The sequence below is a fragment of the Adelges cooleyi genome, unplaced genomic scaffold (assembly GCF_023614345.1).
Source record: "Adelges cooleyi isolate 19-005CV unplaced genomic scaffold, UGA_ACOO_1.1 ACOO_flye_CR_arks_rails_tigmint_CR_PRNA_30, whole genome shotgun sequence".
Classification (NCBI taxonomy): Eukaryota; Metazoa; Arthropoda; class Insecta; order Hemiptera; family Adelgidae; genus Adelges; species Adelges cooleyi.
The window spans coordinates 6,595,006-6,619,318 of record NW_026095971.1 but is presented as its reverse complement, the minus strand read 5'-3'; the positions used below and the strand labels follow the sequence as shown (position 1 = coordinate 6,619,318).

Genomic DNA, 24,313 nt, shown 5'->3' with positions numbered 1-24,313 from the left:
TAATTCATCCGAATTTTTTTTTCAGATGAGATATTTACAAAAATTATTTTTAAAAAAAACGTAATATATTATGAATGGTTTATGAATAATTTGGTATTTATTATTACGGTTTTAGCAATTTGCAAATTTTTTTATCGGTATTTTTTTAACAGTTTTGATGAAAAACTTTGCGTAACAGCAGTATTATGACTACACCATCGTTTTTAGGACAAACAAATACATCAAATTCATGTATTATATTGTTCTTGTAGACCTGTATACTATCTTTATTGGTTTAAAAAACAGCTTTATAGTACACGTTAGATAGGAAATATAACTTTTGATGGCCTGCAGCCCGGTGGCGCGCTCTATAGACAGCGTAACGCGGCGTGACCGCGATTGTCGGCTCCGATACGTAACCTGTTTATCTATAACCGTGTATGCGACCTATGAAGTTGTGATAAGATTGCTTAGCCACCACAGATATATATCAGTGTATTTAGTTATGTCCACTTATTTATTAAGGATTAAGGAGTAAAGTATAGGGAATTTTTGAATAACCCTTGATATTAAAGAAATGTGCAGTTTTAGCTTACAAGTACATTAATAAAAAATAATTAGAGATCCACACTTAGTCTAGATTTTGACATAGGCATAAGGCAATATTTCATAAAGTTATTAGAAACCTAGTTATAGAAAGTATTAAATTGTACAATTGATATAAATGTTTATACAAAGTTTTAAAACATTGACCAAAATTTGAATAAAACCACAATAAACGGCGTATGTCTCCAATTACACGAGGATAGGGTTATCTTAACGATTACAGAGAATAAAAGTTATATACATAAAATCTGTCCAGCTGATGAAATCTTTTTGAGTTAACTCTTTTCAGCTTGTAGTTTTACGATTGTATAGTCGTCAAAATTTTAAAATCGTCTTTATTTATAACTATATTAATTGCCAGTACGCTTGGCATTACCTTTGATCAAAGTTAATATTTTATTGAACTGTTGTAATTAGACCACTTAATAATTAAAACATTACAGATGTGGCTATTGTACACAAATAACAGAAAATAATTTTTTCAGTTTGTTAAGGAAATTTCAACTATTTACTCAAGAATATATTTTCAGATCATATAAGTGTTAATGAACAATTTTAAAATTACGCACATTGATATTACATAAGCTTAATAAGTATTTATATACATTATACGACAAAATTTAGAATTTAACAAGACACACTATTATATCAAAAATACAGATTTTGGCAAAGTCAGTTACATAAGAACAAAACGTAGTTATTAAACTTTATTAAAATTACCTAATGAAAAAATATTTAACAACATTACAATAAGTTATTGTACAAATATTTTTTACATACAGCTTACAATATCAAATTGCTAGCTGAATTTTAAAATGACTGCATCCCGTAATAAATTAAATAAACAAGTGAGTCAAAAAAAAAAAAAAACATTTGTGGAAGTATACTAAAAAAACCCTTAATTAATATCACAGTAACTTTAAGGTATGAATTAACTATCAGAGTTAAACTATTCTAGCACCAGGTTTTAACAACGGTGTACGCTCTTGAACAGGAATATTGGTCTTTTGAGAAGTAGATGGGGCAACAGATGTACTTGCAAAACTACCTCGCTCTTCCAACTGTCTAAATATATAAGCAGGATAATGATAATACATCAGTTAAAAAACAATTAATTAATACTTACTTCCTATGAATGCTGTGGAGCAACAGTGCACTCTGATTTAATTCAATTGACACTAAATAATCAGAAGTGGTAAATGCTGAAGAACACATAATTGAATTAGTATTAATTCGATTAGGGCGGCCAGTTAATCTGAAAATGTATACAATTATATATAGACATTTTTTAAAACTAAAATCATAATACAATTAAATTTGGGATTTTTAGTAATATAATGTATATTACATTACTACACACACAATATATAAGGTATATGAGTACATAATATGTACTCATATACAGCATAGTCGTCTTATCAATCATTTTTTTTATGTCATTTGGAGACAATTGAGAGGTGGAAACCATGAATTCAAAAAAGAATAAAATATGGGGCACTTTAATACATAGCATATTATATATAATATATAAAACACAAATAATATCTAAAATGAGTACTAATTAATAAAAATTAACATCATACCCTTCTTTATGTAATAAACGTGTGCTCTGGTCAAGACCAAGTAAACATGAAGGTATTTCGGCTATGTGTAAATTGCTATTTGTTATTTCGTGTTGTATGATCTAAATTAATGTAAAATTGTGTTAATTTAATAAAACATAGGTACATGATAAATGGTTAATGACACTATTTTTTTTTAAGTTAAAAACTTACAGGATCCATAAAAGATTCACTAGTTGCCGGATAGACTTTTCGTGTTTTTGCTATTATTTCTTCTACAAATTCTTTAGCTTCTATATCAACAGGATCCCATGTAGGATTTCGCACTGAGAAATTCAGAAGGGACATTTCTATTTTTCCATCTTCAGCTTGATCTACCTGTGGTAACTTTGATACAGGATTTTCAGATGTATTAGGCCCAGGAGATCGCCAAGTGGGATTGCCATTCTTTCTTAAATTCATCATCGAGAATGCACAAACATCACCTACGCCTGCTACTTCAGCAGTATAATTACGATAAAAATCAACTATTTCTAAGGCTCTTGGACGTAGCCAGAAAAGCAATATAAATGGTGTGACTAGAGGTGAAATAAGTTCGTTTATTAAATAATTCTGAAATAAATACAATATCCTCGAAATTATGTTATAATATAAAATAATGCAATGGAAATCACATACAGCTTTGAATGGGAAAATTTGAGAAAACTGATTGCTGACTTGTTGAGTATGAGCTTTTCCAACCCATGAATCTGGTAAATAATGAACTTCAGCTAATACAGCCGTCATTAATGACTCTTGACAAACAATTTCTTTTTCATCATCAACTAGACTTCTACAAAAAATATAAACCTACTGAGCATATATTCAATCAAAATTTAAAAAATTTCTATGAAGTATAGTTGTAGCTTTATTTAGAATACTTATTGTGTTTAACTGACCGGCAAATTAGAAACAAAAGTGACAATCCACTCAATATGGTTATCATGTGTTCTATTGTTAAAATGCTATCATCATAAATGGTTAGTGCAAGTATTGGTACCATGATAGCACTTGTAAAAAACATTGTATTCCTTGAAAATAAAAATATTACTTTTAAAATATATCATATCAAATATAATAATTAAGTTAGGGGACTTACTTAGCAATAATAACACTAATAGGAGCAGCAAAACTTTGTAAATATTTAGCTGCAGGAACATAGGCACGACTTAATCTTGCACTGAGTTCATGATCTAGTTCATTAAAATGGCGAAGATATATTTTGGAATACAATGACCACATTCGCACACTAAGCACACTTGGCTCATTTTTAACCATCTAATAAAACACATTGTAATTTAAATATAAAATTAAATTGTTTATAATAAATGTATAGTAAACAATTTACCTGAGCATTGTCACATAATTTGTAAATAAGTTGCCAAGTAAAAACCACAGGACAAAGTAATAAGTTTACTAAAGCAACCCAACCAATTGCCTTACGCAATGATTGAGCTAACTCTAAACGTTTACCCGCTTGTTTATATTCCGGTTTCAGATGCCAATTGTTTTCAAAAGGTGACCATGGACCCCCTAAAACATAATAAACAATTTTATACAACAAAATTAGTTTTAGGGTTAATATGCAAAGATTTTGATATTTCACATACAGAAAAGTAATAAATTTAAATTATACTTCATTCCATGAGAAAAGTAAGTTAATTCGCCCAAAAATGGTATATTGAAGCGTGTAGGAAGTATAGATTTATTTAATAAGGCTATTAAGTAGTTTTTTGTTCTGAAAAAAAAAATATAAACATACAATTAAAATACTGTTACAGCAGACATAAGGGTAAAGGAAACATTTATGGAGACAGGTAGCAGCACGCGCAAGAGGTACATTCCGGAAAGGTGCAGGAGGCGCAAAATCAACCAGTCTCATGCCATACACTTGTGTCAAAGTTTCTCAAAAATTCTTAAGTGCGCCTAATCGCCAGATGTTTGAGGTGGTTCCGCCTTTGTGGTATACAAACACTGCAATTTAAGGACAAGCTAGCCAGTTTTTGTTCAGAGATAGTTCAGTACCAGTAAGTCTTTATGTACATTGTGTATTATTTGTGTTTATCTTTTTATTATTAAAAAATTTAAGGTAATAAAGAGTACTGTTTTGTTTTCAGTAATTTCATTAATATACATAGTTACCATACCCACAAAAATACCATAAAAAGCAATTATGAATTGGTTAGAAAACTAAGTAGGTATTATAATTTTTTTGAAAATTGTATAGTATAATGGTACCTTAGAATTCGTTGATAAATATCTAGTTCTGTGAGGTCAAGCTTATGTATACACATGTGTTGTTCTTTTTGTGCTTCAATAACTTTTTGAACAATTTCTCGCCAAGTGTAATTTTCTAATTCTTTCTATAATTTTATGTAAAGTAAAATATTATAAGAATTTATACTAAAATTAAAAATATTAATTTAAAACATTTTTTTATACAACTAGCTTACATCAGGTATGTGTAGAGCAATATTATAAAATGCTTTAATATCACCATAATGATATGCCACACTAAATAGTTTCATCAATCGAAAAATGGCAAATATTAGCAAAGGTAGCATGTATAAATATGTCAAAAATGTAAACTGACTAATACATTTTGATGTTGGCAGAATGACATCAGATAGTCTTACTTTATCAGTACTATTAGTCCCTTTTCCTGGGTCTGCAGGCTTATCTCTGTGTAATAAATTAATATATTTAACCATGTATAATTATAAATTTGTACACAAAAATACAAACTAACAATAAGTCTAAATCATTTACTATTGGTTAAGTATGTTGTATCGATAGACCATGTCATATACTTATTTTGCAACCAGTTTTATTAATGCAAATTAAAAATTTGTAATTGAAACCTGAAGGGTTGGTGGGCAAATGCCCATTGAGTTGCTCCCATTTCAGGTTATAGAGCCAGTAATTTATTTTATGTTTGTGTCTCCAAGGACTGATATTGTTAATAATTAAATACCAATTTTTTAATTTTGTAGACTGTCTTTAAATTAGCCCACTGGGCCTAGTGCTTATTCAGTTTGCTATTGATCAACATAATCGGGTCCAAAACAGAGGTGCCAAAAAATAATATGGCATCGCCTATCAATTAATGTTTATTCAAATTAAAGTCTAGTAAAAGTTTACTTTTAAAATACAAATTAAACTAATGGTCAAAAATATACATTGGCATATATATTTATATATATATTTTGGTATTAATGCTATTATCAACAGAGCCCAAGAAAGACTGAGTAAGCACCAATGATGTGATAGCATTCCTACCGAAATATGTGTATACGCTAAAGTATATTTTTGTTGTTGAGGTTGTTTTAAAAATATTTAATTATTTTTTTCTGAACTATATAAGTCCACAAATGTTACTTTTTTTCTAGACTAAGTCAAAAAGTTCTTATATTAGTTAAAGAATATATCATTTTTATTATTTATACAAATTACTTAACATTGAATCATACCTGAAAAGCACTGGATAGTCAATGCAGTAGAATAAAAATAAAGAAAACACCAGTAGAAAAACAACTTGCAAGAGGTCGAGAGCTGCTTGAAGAAGTAGACATAGAAACCCATGTCTTTGATGATATAGGTAAATTCTGGTAAAAAATGTATCTAAATCTTCTATATGATTCCATCGGGCTAGAAAAACATTTTTTTAATTTAGCTATCTGTTTTTCAAAAAAATTAAAAATTATATACTAGTGCTTACATTTTTTGTATTTATAACAAAAACACTATACATGTCCTATTTTACTTATTAGTCTAAAAATGAATAATGGGTAACAATATGAATAATTTGATATTGCTATAAATTGTTGGCATCTATATTACATAAGGAGTGTCTGATAAAATATAAATAAATAAAATGTTTGGTAATATTTAAATTATATCAATATTTTATACTTGGAACTAGTGTTCATACTTCATAAAAATTAATCATATAAAAAATTTAAATTGTATGTGTACACAGTACAGTGATTTAAAAAAAATATGGTTTTAAATTATTACATGTATTACAAGATAATAAATATTATCTGCCTAAATGAATATTTCTGTCAAATTACTAAAATCTACTATTTTTCTTATTTCCGAGTGTTAAGGATATTTATCAATATTATCTTTACAACTTTCATAACCAATTAGGCACATAACACTTATTTGACTTGGCTTTAAAATCTTTAAATATAAAATAACAAATAAAATAACAATTTCTTAGAAGTTAGTTACAGAGCTGAGAAAGAATGACAGCTGGAAATTTAATGTAACCTACTAAAATAAAAAGTTTTTTTAAGTTAATTAATGAAACAATGAGGTTAGATTTACAACTTTTTTGTAATATTTAAGGTGAAACATTAATTATGTTTTATAGTTATATTTTTTTTCTCCAAGGAAATAAATATTTGAAATATGATGAGGATTGAATTTAAGGTATATTAAATATTATTTAGATTAATTTTGCAGTTGGCTTTTTGTCTTGTACTTAAATAAAATTGATAAACATAAATTTACCAAAAACTTTTAAAACAAGTATATTAAACTAGTTGTATTAATTGATGTCATTTGGTAATCATTTGATTGAAGACATTTAAATTTCAAATTTATGTTTATGGATAAGTGTATGTATGCAATGAATTATTAGCATATTATTATAGTTCAGTACTCACTTCTAGCTATATTAGGTGTAAATTGAAATCGAACTTCTTCTTCTCTTTCGGAACTAAGAACTTGATATCCTGACTCGGGCATATTGATGTCTAAAACATACTTAATTAAATACCAACTTCAGTTGTAAATATCATAGAAATTGATTTTGGTATGACAATTAAAAACAACAATGAAACTTATGTGATGAAACTTAACAGTGCACTTGTACTAGAAACAGGAAAGACAAGAATTTACAATTTTATCAAGAAAAAAAAGAACACAAAGCAAATAATGGTAGGAGGTCAAAGTGTGACAGCAATTTTATTAATAGGAAATTGATTTTACCCTTTGTTCTCCAGAACCTTCAAGTTGTGCAGATGCTTACGGCCTGTAGCTTTATTGCGTGAAAATTTTCCTTTTTTTAGTACCGAACATGGGTATGATAGCCCATTTATTCATATTATGATATAATTAAAAAAATTAACTACATTGTTGACGGTAAAGAGTTAAGTCATTTGCGAAATAGTGTATGCAGACGTCTGACGATGGTGCAAATTGTATCAATGAGTTAAAAATATAATCAAAACTGCGCATTTGGTACATTGATAACATGTTATCGTTAATCGTCATGCTGATAATGGTATAAACCAAAGTCTAGAATAACCGTCACCAATGCAATGATACCTTAATATGTATAGACCATGATTATAGATAATAATGTGGTAAATAAGTACTGTCACGTGAAAAGTGATAACAGACAACAGTAAGCAATTTTTAAATATAATTATATATTTGCATGTTACTTATTATTTGTTTCAATCATAATATGTTAGTTAAATATATTAATTATTACAGTACCAATGTTTGCTAGACTAAAAACTGTCTAAGCAATGGTAGATAAAAAATAAGTTATAATCAGAACATTTTTTTTTTTAGTTCTATTTAAGAAATGGCTAGAGAAAAAGACAAATTGCCCTTACACATTGGGCAGTTGCCCAGGTTCACAAGGGCTCTTTTGACATACTCTATTGGATCAATAGATGATATGGATCCAATAAATACGTGGAATTATAATTTAGATGTTATTAAAGAACGGATAACTGAAGAAGAAAAGCAGTTGCAAAAGTAATTTGATATCTTGTTAAAATTGTATTATTGTTCATTATATTTAATTCAATTTTTTATGCCAAAAAATACTGTAAATTATTATCGAACATAATATAGTTTAATAGTTGACACTTATGTACACCATTGTAGTACTTTACACATGTTGCTAAAACAGTCAGGTGAACAATACGGAAGATTTCATGAGAAGGGCAAATAAGTATTTTTATGTATAATCATTTATAACGGTATAGCTAACTTGGGAATAGCCACTACCCCAGTGCAATTGTTGCAGTATATATATATTCTAGAGTGCAAAAAAATGTTTATCTCAGACTCTTTAGAACGTTGTGACACTACTTCTTATTTATAATAATATTAAAACTAGTAATTGTACCAGCAGAGTTCAGCAACTAGTAAAAACTATTGGTTCCAAGTTTCAAACTATAAAGTCTTTTACAAGTGGGTGCTACTATAAAGTATAATAGATAGATCCAATAAACAATTATTCATTATCGGGTGTCTAGTAATAATATAGACAATTAATATTACTATTGTCTATTATACTAAAAATACAATTTGGTGTTCTTTAATGATTTGAATTGTTACAATATAACAGTTAAATACTATTAATTATTTAAAGAATACTATACATTTGTTTTATTAGTGATAAATCTATTAATAATTATGTTATATTTGTATTTAAATAAATGTTTATAAATATCGTAATATTTGTGATATATATTTGCTGTGTTGACTATAAATATTTATTAATTTTTACAGAACTCTTTCATATTCAGAAATTTGTTCTGTTATAAATGAATCTAAGAATAATATTATTTCAAAAAACCTTAAGACATTATATGAAATAGCTAAAGAGCTTTGTAAGTATTATTCATCATTTCATAGTTAGCAAAAATGTATTAAGTTATAGTTATTAAAAAGTTTGTTAACACTGTTTTAAATTTCTTAAGTTCATACATTCATTTTAACATGATAATGATTTTAGGCTGAGCGTCAATGAAAAAACTTTGCGTGATTGTCATGCTAAGTGTGAGATAATGTCACAACTTCCTTCTTCCTATTGTCTTATAAATTTACGATTTACACTTATAATTTATGTGATAAATTTGTATTTTATGTTCAAGTCTAAAAAATAAAAACACTATCATGCTTCTACATAATATATCATTCTATGATATATTATAAAAACAAATCAGGGCCGTATTTAAGCGCAAGCTTCATAGGCTACAGCCTAGGGGCCCGCACCACAGAAGGGCCCGCACTAAAAACTATTTTTTTAGTATAAATTAAAATATTTGTGCTCTATGCTATACAAAATTATGTTTTGAGAATTTTTTATGAACTTTAATAGTTTTCTTAATCAATATAAGTTGACAATAATAATACCATTGATGTTGTATAGTTATTATTACCACATAGCAACACTATTTTTAAAGTTATTGAAGTTTCAAGTTTAGAGCAGGAGGAATAGTAGAGTGTAGTATTATTTTTATCTGCGCGCATTTTGCAACCGCACTTCCCTTGCTATCCTAACTTTTAAACTGGTTAATAACCAGTCAACATTTTTAGTTCATTATTATTAATTCAAAACGTTGATGAAATATACAAGTTGTAATTTAAGTTTCAAAAGTTGCTATCGAAAAACAAAGTTGGGTGGGGGGGGATAAAAACAAAAAATATTATGAAAATTGAGATAACATTGTATAAAAACAACATGAAAAAAAAATTCAATTTCTTATGAAACCCTATGAAATATTGAGTGGCCCATGATAAAAAAAATCACACTATATCTTTTGCATACTTTTTCACCTATTTCTGTTTTTTACTTCTAACCTTTTTGATTATGAACTATTTATATTTTTATTAATAATTTTTTATTTTTTATTTAAGAAATTTATTTTTAGAACCGCCCCTGGATGGAAAGGGTGTGCAAAAAAAAGAGGCAACCGGCCACCAATGTATTAAATATTATATTCCTGTGCCCATGGTAAGGCCCCGGGCCCACATCATAGGCTAGCCTAAGGGATAATATATCCTAAATACGGCCCTGGAACAAATTGAGACTTAATGTAGATCTATTGATTAAGAGGAAAAAGCATAAGCGGTATTTGACAAAAATATTTTGTTTTAATAAATTAATATTGTGTAAAATTATTGTCAGGTTAAATTGTAATAGCATTGGTGTTTTCATTTTAACGTAATCATTTTTAAATTATATTCAATAAATTTTGTCTTTCAGATGTCGTAAGAGGACTACTTTATACAGTCAAATTTCTAGCATAAGAATATGATTAGTTAGAATGCTTTTTACTCACTCCTCGATGGATTAAAATAATACATCTAATATAAAACCAAATAGAATAACTTTTTGCAGAGAATATCATTTTCGCTTTTAAAGATATTTATCCTAGAAAAAAGGTTATGACTATTAAAAAAATGCCTTTTTTCAATAGTAAATATTAGGCTAAAAAATAAACATTTTGTCAATTTAATAGAATATTTCTTTTTAAATACCATTATCTTTCAATTTCATATTAAGTGTTTTTGGGCTAAAACCATCATGGCGCATGTAATAATCATTCTGTGTAGTCGGGTTTTTACAATAAAAAATAACCAGTATAACGTCTTGTTGAGAACAAAATATTATAAAATATGATCTACTATATCTTATTAATGTAAATACTAAATTTAATTTCTAATGCATGGTGATATTAATTCTAGCAAAAGACGAACAACCTGAAATATTAAGTTCAGCGGTATTATTTTTTTTCAAGTTGTTAATTGGTGTATCTGGATTGTTAATGAAACATATTTTAGAGCTTAGAAGTATGTTTGGAAAAGTGTCAAATCAAAACGCTGATCAAATATTTAAGGTAACAAATATTTTTTTTTACTAGATGTATTTCTAATTTTTTCTATTCAATTGCAGTTGGTAAAAGAGATAGAAAATTTACTACAAGAAGATAATATTCAAAAGATCAAAAATTTATGGGAAAAAATAGATACAAATAAAAATAGGGAAATAGAAAAAAAAACCAATGAACAGAACATATCACTTGATCATTCATTTTATAAATCAAGATCAAAATGGGTACCTCCTGATTTTGGAAAATTACCTACACCTAATGTAGGGTTAAAGAGTGTTTTAAATTCATTTTCCATGCGATATAATGGAGAAGAAAAGAAACATATTAGTGCAACAAATGTAATGTATATCTCATTATTAGGGCCCGGAGGTTTATGCTCTTAAAACAACCAAAATATGCGTTTTACCCTACAAATGGCCTATATTTGCAATAATAAACCTTAAAATATACACTAAACATTATTTAAAATTTTATTTTTAGTTTTCTACATTGAGACTAATAATTGTAACTATAGTTTAAATAAAAAAAGGTTTTTTATAAAAAAAAGTATTTAAATTTATAATATTTAGTTGCAAATAAATTATATAAATAAAATGACTACTTTTTGCTATTTTTTTTTAATTTTAATAAAAAAAAAATTGTCTTATGCGGACAGTATTTTAATCAGTACTTTTAGATAAACACAATTAAAAAAAATATGTAAAATATGTTGCAAATATTGATGTAAGTATTAAAAAATTTGAGTAAATATGAAGAAACCTTGAATATGAAAAACAATTTTTTTATTTTGACTCCTTTAAAATGTAACTCAAATTTGTAGCTTATAAAGCTATTTTTTGGACCATTTAAATATTATGCAAATGCATGAACTTCTGGGCCCTATTCAATATATATACACATATATCTGCGGTCCCGGAGAATAACTAGACAAGTCGATTTTTGTGAAATTTAGATAAGTCTATTGCCCGGGGCATCTTGTTGAACTACATACTGCTTAAAAGCAGGTAAGTATAAAAGTAAATAGTTGTTTAAAATATATTTATTATATTTATATCACAAAAAATCTACTTCTAGTTTTTCCCCGGGACTGCAGATATAATTATCGTAAATTGATGATTAAATATATTTATTATTTGTTTTAGTTTGATAAAACATGGTTAATAAGTCAAATTTCAAAAACATCAGTTATAAACTTAGGTGTGTCTGATGAAGATTACTATAATAGCATTACTGAAGCCCTTTCATCACAAAAATCTGATACTGAGCTTCAGGATGAAGTATGTATACTACTGGAGTAACTATTATTAGTCTGGTTTTTTTTATTAGACAATTTCTTATCCAGCCACTTAGGAAGCCACTTTACCATCATAACTAGTATTTCTGTATATTGTATACAGTAAGTTATTGTTTTTTTAATAATTATATTAGAACGGTGCACTCAGTCTCCTAAAAATATAATTAATAAAAAGAACACTGCTGCTTTGGCAGTGCTGTCAAGGGTCGCCAAATTCTCTGGGCAGGGCCACCTGTTTAGGAAAAACTGCCATCCCCCTCTAGGTATGGCAGAAATCTAAATAGTGCAAACTAAAAATTCTGCCAAATGGCACAACATAACACAAAGCAGAACTACTCTTACTTCGGTGAATATGTTAAAGTTATATTTTTTCTATGTGAAATTTAAATAACTTATGTTTTTAAAATATGTGATCTGACGAAATGGCCATTTGATACTTGCATCAGAATCCATATCCAGTAATTAAGGTCTAGAATCTAGATGGTGAACTACCTATATTAAATGAGAAATCTTTAAAAACAATTTTTTTAAATAAGAAATTTATTTTTAAAAATTACAATCAAAATTCTTATTTATTTAACATCTGTCAAAATACTGAGTTATAAAGTTATAGGTAAAAAAATGTACAAGTACTTTTCTATAAATTTAATTATTACTAGATTTTACTTTTTTAATTAAAATAGATGTGTCTTCTTCCAATTCAGAAGTTTTTCGTTTATTAGTTTTGTCTGTGTCTAAAGATTCTTCATTTGATGATTTATTTTTAACACTATCATTTTTTTCTTCATCTGAGTTGTCGCTACTATCTGTGTCCAAATCAGAATCAAAATATCCTTTAGATCGTATCTTCTTCTTTTTAGGAGGTTCTGATGTGCCAGCTTTGAAACCACATTCTACTGCATCAGATACAGATTCTGTCATTTCAGACATCTTTTTTTCATAATGTTCGTCTTTAAATTCAGTTTTTGGTGCTTGACACAAACGTTGTAGTTTACGTTTTTTACGCTCTTCAGGATCTTCTGTTGATGGGCCACCTTTTGCTAAAAACTCTTTCACTCGTTTTTCTTCATTGATATCGCGTAAACGTCTCCCACTTAAGTCACGACATGCTTCACGGTTTGTTGTCTTTTCAATTTGAGCACCAATTGCTCGTAACATAGATCCAAAACCTCCTTTACCTCCCAGTAACCGTGGTACTATATTGATAGTAGCAGATTGTATCGTAGTTCCATTTAATATTTTTCCATTAGAGAGCAAGTAAAAGTCGGTTGGTGGCATACCAGTTTTAGTACTAATATATTTTATGATGTTGGATGTACATACTTCAGTAGTAATAGTTAACTTTAGGTCTTCCATTGTAAACATATTTTATTTACCAAAAAACCACTGTATACGAATAACAATAAATTAACTATTAAATTTAACTAAAAAACATGAAAATATCTAGTTAGTTAGAAATTAAGAATGTTCAATGCCGTTAGTTTAGTTACTAGTTTACTACAAGTGTATACTGATACTATAGAGAGTCTATATTGTCACTTGTCAGTGGCTAATCAATCTTATCACAACTTCATAGGTCGCATATTGGGTTATCTATAACTGTGGTCGCATATAAGATCCAGTTGAATAGGGCTATCAATGTAAAAAAAATGTAAGCGGAACAAAAAATGGTGATCTGTATAATACACATTATACACACGTCATGTCGTATAACAATAAACAGTGTAGGAAACCTTGTTACTGTATGTATTCTTAATATATATTCTACCAGTTTATAATAAACTAAAAATTAAACCAAGTACATTTACTATGCTATACAAAATAAAACTATTATATTTATAACTACTAATGACTATTATTATTATTATGAAACTTGTGTTTGTTTTTTGTACAAATCTTTATGTCTTCATTTTATGTTACAGCTGTTTAGCCTGCTCGGCTATACAAGACTTACACTTATAGAAACTCTTTTAAAACACAGAAAAGATATAATAAAACAATATTTACCTACAAATGAGAAGAAAATGGGTGGGATTTCCAAAGATTTAAGTATGAATAAAATAATTATGTTTTATTAAATAAAATTTAAAAAAATTCTGTATTTTTATACTGTGAAGTTTTGGTAAACTTAATTGAAGGTTATTTATAAAATTAAAATTTATGTATTTTAAATAATTATAATAATTGTGTAAATATATAATTGGTGAATTGTAATACCATAAATTCTGAAATCTTGATAGAGTAAAATTTAATGGTGCTCGGGAAATATGTGTTAAGTATAATATTTAAAATTTTCAGTACTTAAAAATTAAAATCAAACGCAAACTTATTTTACAAAATGCACTATTTTTCATAAACGTATAAGAGTTTATGAAAAATAGTACATTTTCCAAACTAAATAAGTTTTAATTTTAATTTTTAATAGTGAAACATTTTTAATTTTACACTTAGAACGTGTTTTGAGCAACATTTAAGTATCTTATAATTTTAAACATGTATCAGTTTACAATATATTTTAACATAATAATATGTACTACTTCTATTTTATTCAGGAATGGATAAAAGATCTAGACATATGGAAATGATTACAATTGAAACAGAAGAAGATAGACAGTTAAGAAAAGAAATTAGAAAAGAGGAAAAAGCATTGCATAAATTGAACCGCAAACAAGACGCAGATTCTGATGATGAATCTGTTAAGATAGTCTCTAAGACGTATGACTATTAAACTAATATTATAACATTGAAATGTATTAAAAAGCATATTATATTGTAGTACTAGTGCACCAAATGTTCCAATGTATATTGACCCAAAGAGCCGTAAAGTACCACCGGCTGAAAAATATCCACATGTTTATGATTTGAATACAGAATTAAAAGTGTCCAATTGTAAGATTAAATTATATTTTTTGTGTAAGTATTGTTCATTTATAGTTATATTAAATTTTCTGGATTAATTATTTAGGTTATATCAATGGAGAAGCATGTACTATCCCTTTGGGAGCTAAAAGAACTGACTTCAAAACACACGAAGAGGTTTATATACCAGTAACAAAATTATCAGAAGAATTAACTGTTGGAAAAAATCTTATTGCGATTACAACATTAGATGAAGTAAAATTGTTTTGTGCCACTTTATAATAATTATTAAGACGACGGGACACCTCATCTTAATTTACAGCTTAAACTATAGTGTATACTTATTAATATAGTAATGAAAATTCTTTATTGATTTGTCAGACTATCAAAGTCATCTCTATAGGATAAATTACAATATTTTTTTTTTATTAAAACTGCTCTGCAAGGGACAAACTTATGAGGTAAACTACCACACTTTCACATTACATAGAAGAAAACTTTATCTGTGCCGTAGCATTCTTATTATTTTTAATATTAATACTTACTTACCTAACTTTTGAAAACAATGAATAAATGAAAAATATCATCTTTAGGATTATAACTTGGATTGTGTTAAGTTATTAAAAAAATTAAAACATGACACAGGTAATGTTCTTCTCTGTGTACTGTAAAAATGTTGTATTTCTACTACTAGTACAACCCAAAAAATATTTTCCCCCGCACAACAAGTTTTGCGGTCAAAATACATGTGGTGCCATGTCCTCTTAAGCGTATTAATTGTATAATTTTGTATAAGAAGAAAACTGGTGTCAAGAGAGATATTATAAATTTAGATGACATTTAGTTAAAAAAAACAAGTTTATTATTTTGAATCGTAATTTTTTTAAAAATATAAATTTAGATTTATAATACTTGTGGATTTTTTGGCTACTCATTTCTTTTTAATTATATAGACTACTGAGTATAATGTCATTAAATTTAACTTTTTAGGTTGGCCAAAAGACTTTTAGTGGTATTACTAACCTTAATAGAATACAATCTGTTGTATTTGATGCTGCATATAATACTAATGAAAATCTTCTGGTATGTGCCCCAACTGGAGCTGGTAAAACCAATGTTGCTCTATTGACTATAGTACATCAAATTAAACAACATATTAGAAATAACGAAATTAATAAGAATGAATTTAAAGTACAGTATTTATACATTTGTTGAACTATTTAAAGAAAATTACCACAATTGTTTAATATTTATGTTTAAAGATTGTTTATGTTGCTCCAATGAAAGCTTTAGCTGCTGAAATGACAGCAAATTTCTCTAAACGCCTTTCTACATTAGGCATAGCAGTTCGTGAATTTACCGGTGATATGTCATTAACTAAAACAGAAATTACTAACACTCAAATATTAGTAACGACGCCTGAAAAATGGGATGTAGCTACTCGTAAAGGCTCTGGTAAAACAATTTAAGTTTTCTACAGAAAGTTTGAATATTAGTTTTAATGTTGGTTACAGGTGATATCGCATTAACTAGTTTAGTAAAGTTACTAATTATTGATGAAGTGCATTTATTGCATGGCGACCGAGGTCCTGTTCTAGAAGCTCTTGTAGCTCGAACACTAAGACAAGTTGAGTCTTCTCAGAGCATGATTCGGATTGTCGGATTATCAGCAACATTACCAAACTACAAAGATGTAGCTCGTTTTCTAAGGGTGAATTTGCATAAAGGATTATTTTACTTTGATAGCCGTTTTCGTCCGGTGCCTCTAGTTCAGACATTTATTGGTGTTCGCGGAGGTAAAACTATTAAATTGCAACAAGAAATGGATTCAGTTTGCTATGAAAAAGTTTACGATATGGTTCAAAAAGGTCATCAAGTATGTATTAACTTTTTTTGACTAAAAGAACTTATTCATTCCATTTCTTGTAACTATTTCTTAGTAATAATAATTTGCCGACTTATGAATTATAACTATTACGGGAATCAGTGTTTATTGCTGTATAGTAAAGGACAGTTTATCTTTAATTTATTATAATAGAAAGGTTTATACTTTTAAAATTTATCTATCGATTTTTACTAATTTTTTTATTTTTTTAGGTTATGGTGTTTGTGCATGCTCGTAATGCTACTGTCAAGACAGCTAACGTATTTAGAGAACTTGCAACCCAAAAGAATCATCAAACCGCTTTTTTGCCACAAGATTCCAACAGAATAGGGATTGCCAAAAAAGCATTTGAACGTTGCCATTCCAAAGAACTCAGCGAATTGTTGAACAGTGGATTTTCTGTTCATCATGCAGGTCTTTTGAGATCCGATAGGTATTTACAGTTATTATTTTATACAACTAGGGATTTCATCATATACATTTTATATAGAAATCTTGTGGAAAAATATTTTGCGGAAGGAGCTATTAAAGTTTTAGTATGTACAGCAACATTAGCTTGGGGTGTGAATCTTCCTGCTCATGCAGTTATCATTAAAGTATGAAAAACAAATAAATAAATAATTTCTATATAAATTTATGTTTAATTATTAGGATTTATTATTTTAAGGGTACTGAGCTTTATGATTCCAAACATGGAACATTTGTAGACTTAGGTATGCTTGATGTATTGCAAATATTTGGACGAGCTGGTCGTCCTCAATTTGATACTTCTGGACATGGAATGATCATCACTCCTCATACTAAACTTCACAAATATTTATCTTTACTTACAAATCAGATACCAATTGAAAGTTGCTTTGTACAACATCTTGTTAACAATTTAAATGCTGAAGTATAAGGATATTTAAATACAATTGACATATATATATATATATATATATATATATATATATATATATATATATATATTATATGCAATACAATGAGTAATGAGTTATTATATTTTTAGGTGGTTTTAGGAACAATATCAAATGTTGAAGAAGCAGTTCTATGGCTAAGCTATACTTATTTGTTTGTTAGAATGCGTATAAATCCTCATGTATATGGCATATCTCTTGAAGAAGTTGAAGTAATTATTTTAGAATGCTCATTAAAATATTGACAAAAGAAAATTTGTTATCAACATTTCAATTTGTATTGTTAGTTAGATCCTATGTTAGTTAACAAAAGGAAAGAGTTCATTATTAATGCTGCAATGTTGTTGGATAAAGCACAAATGTTACGTTACAATCAAAGAACTGGAGATCTCTCATCAACTGGTATATAAAACTAAAAGCTACTATCTATCAATTTATTAAATCGTTTACGATTCATTTGAATCTTTAGATATGGGACGAACTGCTAGTCATTTTTACATTAGCTATGATAGTGTTGAAATATTTAATCAAACACTGCGACCGTTTATGAATTTATCGGAAATTTTGAATATGATTGCTAGTGCTAAAGAGTTTGAGCAACTTCAAGTAAAAAAAATAATAGTATCAATAGTGTTTATGATTGTAGATATTGATATTTTAATTGTATAATAGGTTCGAGATGATGAAGTAATTGAACTTGAGTCATTAGGTCGTAAATATTGCCAAGTCGAATGCACTGGATCCGCTGTAAACGTGAATGGAAAAGTTAACATCTTGTTGCAAACTTACTTAGGCCGAGGCAGAGCTAAAGCATTTTCATTAATATCTGATCTTGTTTATATTTCACAAGTATGTTGTTTTCTTTAATTTATCTGGTCATAACCCTTTAGTAATAAATAAATAATATTAGTTAATTAATAAATAAATAAATAATTATTTACAAATTTCAATAGTTTAACATTTGTAATAAAATAGTGTATACTTATTAGAATGCTACAAGAATTGCACGAGCCTTATTTGACATGGTATTGCGTCGTAATAATGCTATGTTGACATCCAAATTATTAGAAGTTAGTCAAATGTTTGAGATGAGACAATGGGATTTTGAATCTGAACTTAGGCAGTTTTCAGAAATTCTACCATGGGAAATAATTGATAAAATTGAACAGAGAAGGCTAACGTTTAATCGTATAAGGGAAATGGATTCTAAAGAATTGGGTAATTATTATTTTTTTTTTTTTGTAAGTATTTAAGTGCAACAACAGAAGAATAGTTAATTGTTCAACAATAATTACATAGCTGTACTGAATACAGTCATGTAATCATGTGAAATCTATAAAATAAAGTATAATTTATGCACATGTGGATAATTTTTCTTTTTTGTTTACTTAGAAATAACAATTTAATCTGTAAAGTAACTACAATATATTTATTATTATTTCAGGTATTATTTTGAGAAACCAAAATGTAGGAGTAGCTGTGAAAAAATGTGCCATGCAACTGCCATATATGGAAGCTACTGAAAACATTCAACCCATTACCAGAACTATTTTAAAGATAAATCTTGAACTTTACCCTGACTTTGAGTGGAATGATAGAATTCACGGAAAAACTTCTGTTGCATTTTGGATATGGATTGAAGATCCAGAAACTGACCAAATTTATCACTGGGAACAGTTTTTAATTTCAAAAAGACAGGTAAAATTATTATTTTTAACATCCTAACTATAAAAAATAAACAATTAAGTTGGATCTTTTAATTTGTATTCTATCAATGTTTCTATTAAAATCCCTACTTTATACTAAAATTAATACTTTTTGAAGAAATTTAAAAAGTAGTTAAAAAATTATGACTAGGGATAATCTTCACAATCTATAGGTGTTTTGTGCTTTTCGGTTTGAAAACTTATTAAGTACAAGCATCAAATTATAAGTATTCTACTACTTGTTTGTTACATTTTATAAACTGTTACAGGTACTGAAAAAAGAAACACAAAAATTAATTTTTACAATACCATTAGTTGAACCACTACCGTCCCAGTACATATTACATTGTACTTCAGATAGATGGTTGGGTACAACATACACTATACCTTTGACTTTTCAACATCTTATATTGCCACATAGTCACGCATCAGTAACAGGTATATAATATTATAACATTTTTCAATGCAAATTGCAACATAATATATTGCATTATTTAAAGTCTAAATTATTTTTTAGATTTACTTGAACTACAGCCATTACCATTAGCTGCTCTTAAAAACGAGAATTATCAAAATTTGTATTCATTTACACATTTCAATCCAATTCAAACACAAATATTTCACTGTTTGTATTATACCGACAACAATGTACTTTTAGGGGCACCTACTGGATCTGGTAAAACCATAGCTGCAGAAATTGCAATGTTTAGAGTTTTTAATGAACAACCAGAAGCAAAAGTAAGTTTAAAAAAAAATTACTGTGTAAAAATTGGTGTATCAGTAATGATTTTGACAACATATTTTATTACTTCTTTAGGTTGTGTACATTGCTCCATTAAAAGCACTTGTACGAGAGCGCATGATTGACTGGAAAGTAAGACTTGAGGAAAAATTAAAGAAATCTGTTGTAGAATTAACAGGTATTTTATGTATTAATAATATTTCCAAGTTCTTGGCTAAATTATTAAACATTAATTTGACCGTACATTTCTTTAAGGTGATGTTACACCGGACATTAGAGCTATTACTAGTTCGTCAGTGATAGTCACTACACCAGAAAAATGGGATGGTGTTTCGCGTAGCTGGCAAACTCGAAATTATGTACGCCAAGTGGCTTTAGTTGTTCTTGATGAGGTTCATTTATTAGGTGAAGACCGAGGTCCTGTATTAGAAATTATCATTTCTCGTATAAACTTCATATCTACACATACGGGTCAACGTACTCGGATTGTTGCCCTAACAACTGCATTATCAACGGCTGCTGATCTAGCCTCATGGCTACATATTGGTGAAATGGGACTCTACAATTTCCGTCCATCTGTACGGCCAGTTCCACTTGAGGTGCATATTAGTGGTTACGCAGGAAGAAATTATTGTCCAAGAATGGCGACCATGAACAAGCCTATTTATCAAGCAATTCGTCAACACTCTCCAACTCAACCTGTTATGATCTTTGTGTCATCAAGAAGACAAACTAGATTAACTGCACTAGATCTTATTGCATATTTGGGTGGTGAAGATAACCCTAAACAATGGGTTCGCAAAAGTGACCATGTAATTATATTATTTTTTCTATAAATATGTAATGGATTTTTTTTTTTTAAATGTCTGAATATTGAATTTTGTCCACCTAAAATTACGTTTCTGATCACCGTGCGACTTGTTTTATTTAAGAATGATTTCATAACTTATATAATTCCTATAGTCCTGTGACTACAGACCTCACTGTGCTGACATTTTATTAAGTTAAATTTGTATTTTAGGAAATGGAACAAATTATTGATAATATCAAAGATTCAAACTTAAAGCTTTGTCTTGCATTTGGACTAGGTCTACATCATGCTGGGTTACAAGATAAAGATCGTAAAATCGTTGAAGATTTATTTGTTAATCAACATATTCAGGTGAGTTAATATTAAATAGTAATAATTTATTTTTTTAAATAGTTAACAATTTATTTCTTGGAGAATTGTATCAAAAATTTCCATTACAGGTTCTTATTGCAACTTCAACGTTAGCTTGGGGAGTTAATTTTCCTGCTCATTTTGTAATAGTTAAAGGAACTGAATTTTATGATGGTAAACTAAAAAGGTACGTGGACATGCCCATAACAGATGTATTACAAATGATGGGTCGTGCTGGGCGACCTCAATATGACAATATGGGTATTGCCCTTATAATGGTATATAGTTTTTCTAGTACACAATATGTATAATTAATAATAATTAAACTTTAAATTATTTTAACAGTTGAATGGTGTAAGAGATAATATTGAAACTTAACCCTTAAGTGCACACTAAGCGGCACTACATACATTTTTTTATGTAAGGAATAAATATGTGTGCAAATAAGGGTTAAAAATTTTTAAATTGTTGGAGTTCATTTTTTTTTTAGTAATATACCATCTTAATAAATAAAACTTTATACAAAATAAGGACGAATTTTAGCAAATTAATAAAATATAATATTAATTATGTTGACATTAATAATATTTTAAAGTGCAATATTTTAACTTGTCCATTTATAGATTATTTCTTACACCAAATCTTTCATCATAAACATTAATTACTTGATGATTGTAAGAAACCAATATGTAAAAATTATTATTCGTATTTTATTTCAGGTTCATGATATAAAAAAAACATTTTACAAGAAATTTTTGTATGAACCATTCCCAGTAGAGTCATCATTATTAGATGTATTGCCTGATCATTTTAATGCGGAAATAGTTGCTGGAACAATAAAAACAAAACAAGATGCTATTGAATATCTGACTTGGACGTATCTAATTCAAAGGCTAATGAAAAATCCTGAATATTACGGACTACATAGTTTAGAAGAAAGTTCCATAAATACCTTTCTTTCAGACTTGGTTGAACAATGCATTGGAACATTGTATTCAAGTTATTGTTTAGATATTGATGAGGTAATTTTTAAAAATATGTTCTGGTACTTCATTAATTTTTTTTTTTTTTTTTTTAGGATCAACGTAGTGTTAAATCAACACCATTAGGTCATATAGCATCCTATTACTATTTACAGCACAAAACTGTAAAAACATTCCATGATAGATTAAAAGGGGAACTTACTATGGAGGATTTAATCAAAGTTTTAGTTGATGCTGAAGAATTCAGTCTATTGCCCGTTAGACATAATGAAGATCTAATGAATGCGTAAGTCAGTTAAATACAACATAATTTATTATTAATGTGCTTACAAACTAGTTAAACATTTTATAATTTCATATGTCTTTCTTGATACAGTGAACTAGATAAGCAATGTCCATTGGATATTGATGGTCGGCCATTTGAATGTTCACATACAAAAACTTTAATCTTACTCCAAGCTCATTTTTCACATTTAAAAATGCCATGTACAGATTACATAACTGACCTTAAATCAGTTCTTGATCAATCTATTCGTATATTACAAGCAATGATTGATATCTGTGCAGAAGCTGGTTACTTGGTATTATGTTTAAAATTGATACAGCTCATGCAAATGGTCATACAAGCCCGGTGGGTGACAGAACCATCTGTAATTACATTGCCTGGTGTGGAAAAACATTTGATACCATCCCATGTACTGCCATCTCTTTGTTTACCTCATTTGTGTAAAGTTGCTCTTAAAGGTTACAGTCAGTTTGCAGAAATTATGTTGCGAACCCAATTAGAACCAGATGAAATTGACAAAGTAAAAACATTAAAAGCTATATTATCATAATATGAAATTATTTTAATTTTATTTCAGTATAAAAATAGTATTCATTAATTTATTTGTACTTTATATAGATTTATAAAACAATAATTGAAATGCCCGTTGTAAATGTTAAATTGTACATACAAGGACTCTGGCCTGACAATAGTGAAATTCAAAAGGTTCCTAGTTATATATTATATAATACAATTATTTCTTTATAATTATGTTACTATATGATTTGGGCAATTTTGTAGAAACTAGTTGAGACTGGAAAACGAATGGAAATTATAGCCAACTGTGAATACACTTTATTAGTTGAAATGAAAATGTTGAATCGTTTGGTCCCAACAAAAGCACACGCACCAAAATTTTCTAAATCCAAAGATGTGGGTTGGTTTATGGTGCTTGGTTCAGCTGAAAAATGGGAATTGATTGCTTTAAAAAGAAATGCAAATAATCGTTATAGAAACACCTCAAGTAGATTATCTTTCTGTACGCCCAAAAACCCAAGTAAATATTTATATTATTTACTTATTTATACTTTTTTTTTCGGTGTGTTTAAAACATAAAAACATGATATATTTTTTATTGGTGTTCATTAACTCAAATAAAAAGGGGGAAGTAAAGAAAGTAATTTTTAAAAATTAGAAGTCAAAATAGTTGTTTAAAAATATTGAAGAAAATGTCTTAAGAACAGTATTCAAAATCCTTTATATTTGTATTTTATTAAATGTTTTGCAGGTTACATTAATTGGACATTTTATATGATGTCCGATTGCTATCTTGGTTTGGATCAACAATACGAAATTGAACTTAATGTGATTGACCAAAAATTAGTAACATAAGTATTATTATGTTACTAAGTTTTCAATTGTTATTACTTATTACATAGCTTTGTATTTTATATCAAATGATTTTGTAAATTTTCGTTAATAAATAATTTTAAGTTATATAAACAAATATTAACATGCATTTATTTGTATTGATATTATAATGGCCTTATTAAAAATTAGAAAACTACTCTATCAGTTTTAATTATGGTGAATTTCAAAATCTGAGACAGTTTTTAAATTTTAATATACTTCTAAAAGTTTAGATTTTCATACATGAACAGATTCA

At 27.9% G+C, this 24,313-nt stretch overlaps 3 protein-coding genes across 6 annotated transcripts; 1 reads left to right on the top strand and 2 right to left on the bottom strand.

The window, feature by feature from the left end:
* Window positions 1-1,222: 1,222 nt before the first annotated feature.
* On the bottom strand, window positions 1,223-7,412 carry LOC126839147 (autophagy-related protein 9A). Of its 2 annotated transcripts, none has more exons than XM_050574228.1 (14): window positions 7,185-7,412; window positions 6,860-6,959; window positions 5,657-5,834; window positions 4,640-4,868; window positions 4,425-4,549; window positions 3,797-3,924; window positions 3,535-3,719; window positions 3,286-3,464; window positions 3,086-3,217; window positions 2,826-2,979; window positions 2,361-2,759; window positions 2,169-2,269; window positions 1,712-1,840; window positions 1,223-1,650 (listed from the first exon to the last, which is right to left on the bottom strand). In XM_050574228.1, the coding sequence occupies exons 2-14, from the start codon at window positions 6,939-6,941 to the stop codon at window positions 1,530-1,532; spliced, it is 2,142 nt and encodes a 713-aa protein (XP_050430185.1). In that variant the 5' UTR covers window positions 6,942-6,959; window positions 7,185-7,412; the 3' UTR covers window positions 1,223-1,529. The 2 variants fall into 2 exon arrangements, with proteins under 2 accessions (XP_050430185.1, XP_050430186.1); XM_050574229.1 differs by having other exon boundaries at window positions 6,860-6,949.
* Window positions 7,413-7,507: 95 nt separating this feature from the next.
* LOC126839146 (activating signal cointegrator 1 complex subunit 3) lies at window positions 7,508-24,082 on the top strand. Of its 3 annotated transcripts, none has more exons than XM_050574225.1 (34): window positions 7,511-7,602; window positions 7,776-7,964; window positions 8,727-8,827; window positions 10,689-10,840; window positions 10,897-11,172; window positions 11,977-12,111; window positions 14,051-14,177; window positions 14,681-14,843; window positions 14,905-15,017; window positions 15,094-15,242; window positions 15,978-16,178; window positions 16,250-16,442; window positions 16,502-16,863; window positions 17,085-17,305; window positions 17,363-17,468; window positions 17,540-17,764; window positions 17,882-18,001; window positions 18,077-18,191; window positions 18,259-18,395; window positions 18,462-18,638; window positions 18,779-19,007; window positions 19,234-19,487; window positions 19,765-19,933; window positions 20,013-20,233; window positions 20,313-20,415; window positions 20,493-21,049; window positions 21,259-21,399; window positions 21,489-21,677; window positions 22,119-22,421; window positions 22,478-22,668; window positions 22,759-23,188; window positions 23,287-23,373; window positions 23,449-23,704; window positions 23,936-24,082. In XM_050574225.1, exons 2-34 carry the CDS (start codon window positions 7,789-7,791, stop codon window positions 24,037-24,039), a joined length of 6,483 nt encoding a protein of 2,160 aa, XP_050430182.1. In that variant the 5' UTR covers window positions 7,511-7,602; window positions 7,776-7,788; the 3' UTR covers window positions 24,040-24,082. The 3 variants fall into 3 exon arrangements, with proteins under 3 accessions (XP_050430184.1, XP_050430182.1, XP_050430183.1); XM_050574226.1 differs by having other exon boundaries at window positions 7,581-7,667; XM_050574227.1 differs by lacking the exons at window positions 22,478-22,668; window positions 22,759-23,188; window positions 23,287-23,373; window positions 23,449-23,704; window positions 23,936-24,082 and having other exon boundaries at window positions 7,508-7,602; window positions 21,489-21,586; window positions 22,119-22,243.
* Window positions 12,687-13,712, bottom strand: LOC126839148 (replication stress response regulator SDE2). Its single transcript, XM_050574230.1, has one exon. It carries the CDS (start codon window positions 13,491-13,493, stop codon window positions 12,774-12,776), a length of 720 nt encoding a protein of 239 aa, XP_050430187.1. The 5' UTR covers window positions 13,494-13,712; the 3' UTR covers window positions 12,687-12,773.
* Window positions 24,083-24,313: the final 231 nt, after the last annotated feature.

What these genes read in the sequence shown, in the direction of transcription:
- LOC126839146 (XM_050574225.1), top strand. Translation starts at nt 7,789, where the DNA reads ATGGCTAGAGAAAAAGACAAATTGCCCTTACACATTGGGCAGTTGCCC. An exon ending in ACGCTGATCAAATATTTAAG is followed by an intron (nt 10,841 to 10,896) that starts GTAACAAATATT and finishes ATTCAATTGCAG; the next exon opens with TTGGTAAAAGAGATAGAAAA. An exon ending in ATGAACAACCAGAAGCAAAA is followed by an intron (nt 20,234 to 20,312) that starts GTAAGTTTAAAA and finishes TTACTTCTTTAG; the next exon opens with GTTGTGTACATTGCTCCATT.
- LOC126839148 (XM_050574230.1), bottom strand. Translation starts at nt 13,493, where the DNA reads ATGTTTACAATGGAAGACCTAAAGTTAACTATTACTACTGAAGTATGT.
- LOC126839147 (XM_050574228.1), bottom strand. Translation starts at nt 6,941, where the DNA reads ATGCCCGAGTCAGGATATCAAGTTCTTAGTTCCGAAAGAGAAGAAGAA. An exon ending in CTTTTGTTTCTAATTTGCCG is followed by an intron (nt 2,980 to 3,085) that starts GTCAGTTAAACA and finishes TATTTTTTGTAG; the next exon opens with AAGTCTAGTTGATGATGAAA. An exon ending in CGTTTATTACATAAAGAAGG is followed by an intron (nt 1,841 to 2,168) that starts GTATGATGTTAA and finishes ATACATTTTCAG; the next exon opens with ATTAACTGGCCGCCCTAATC.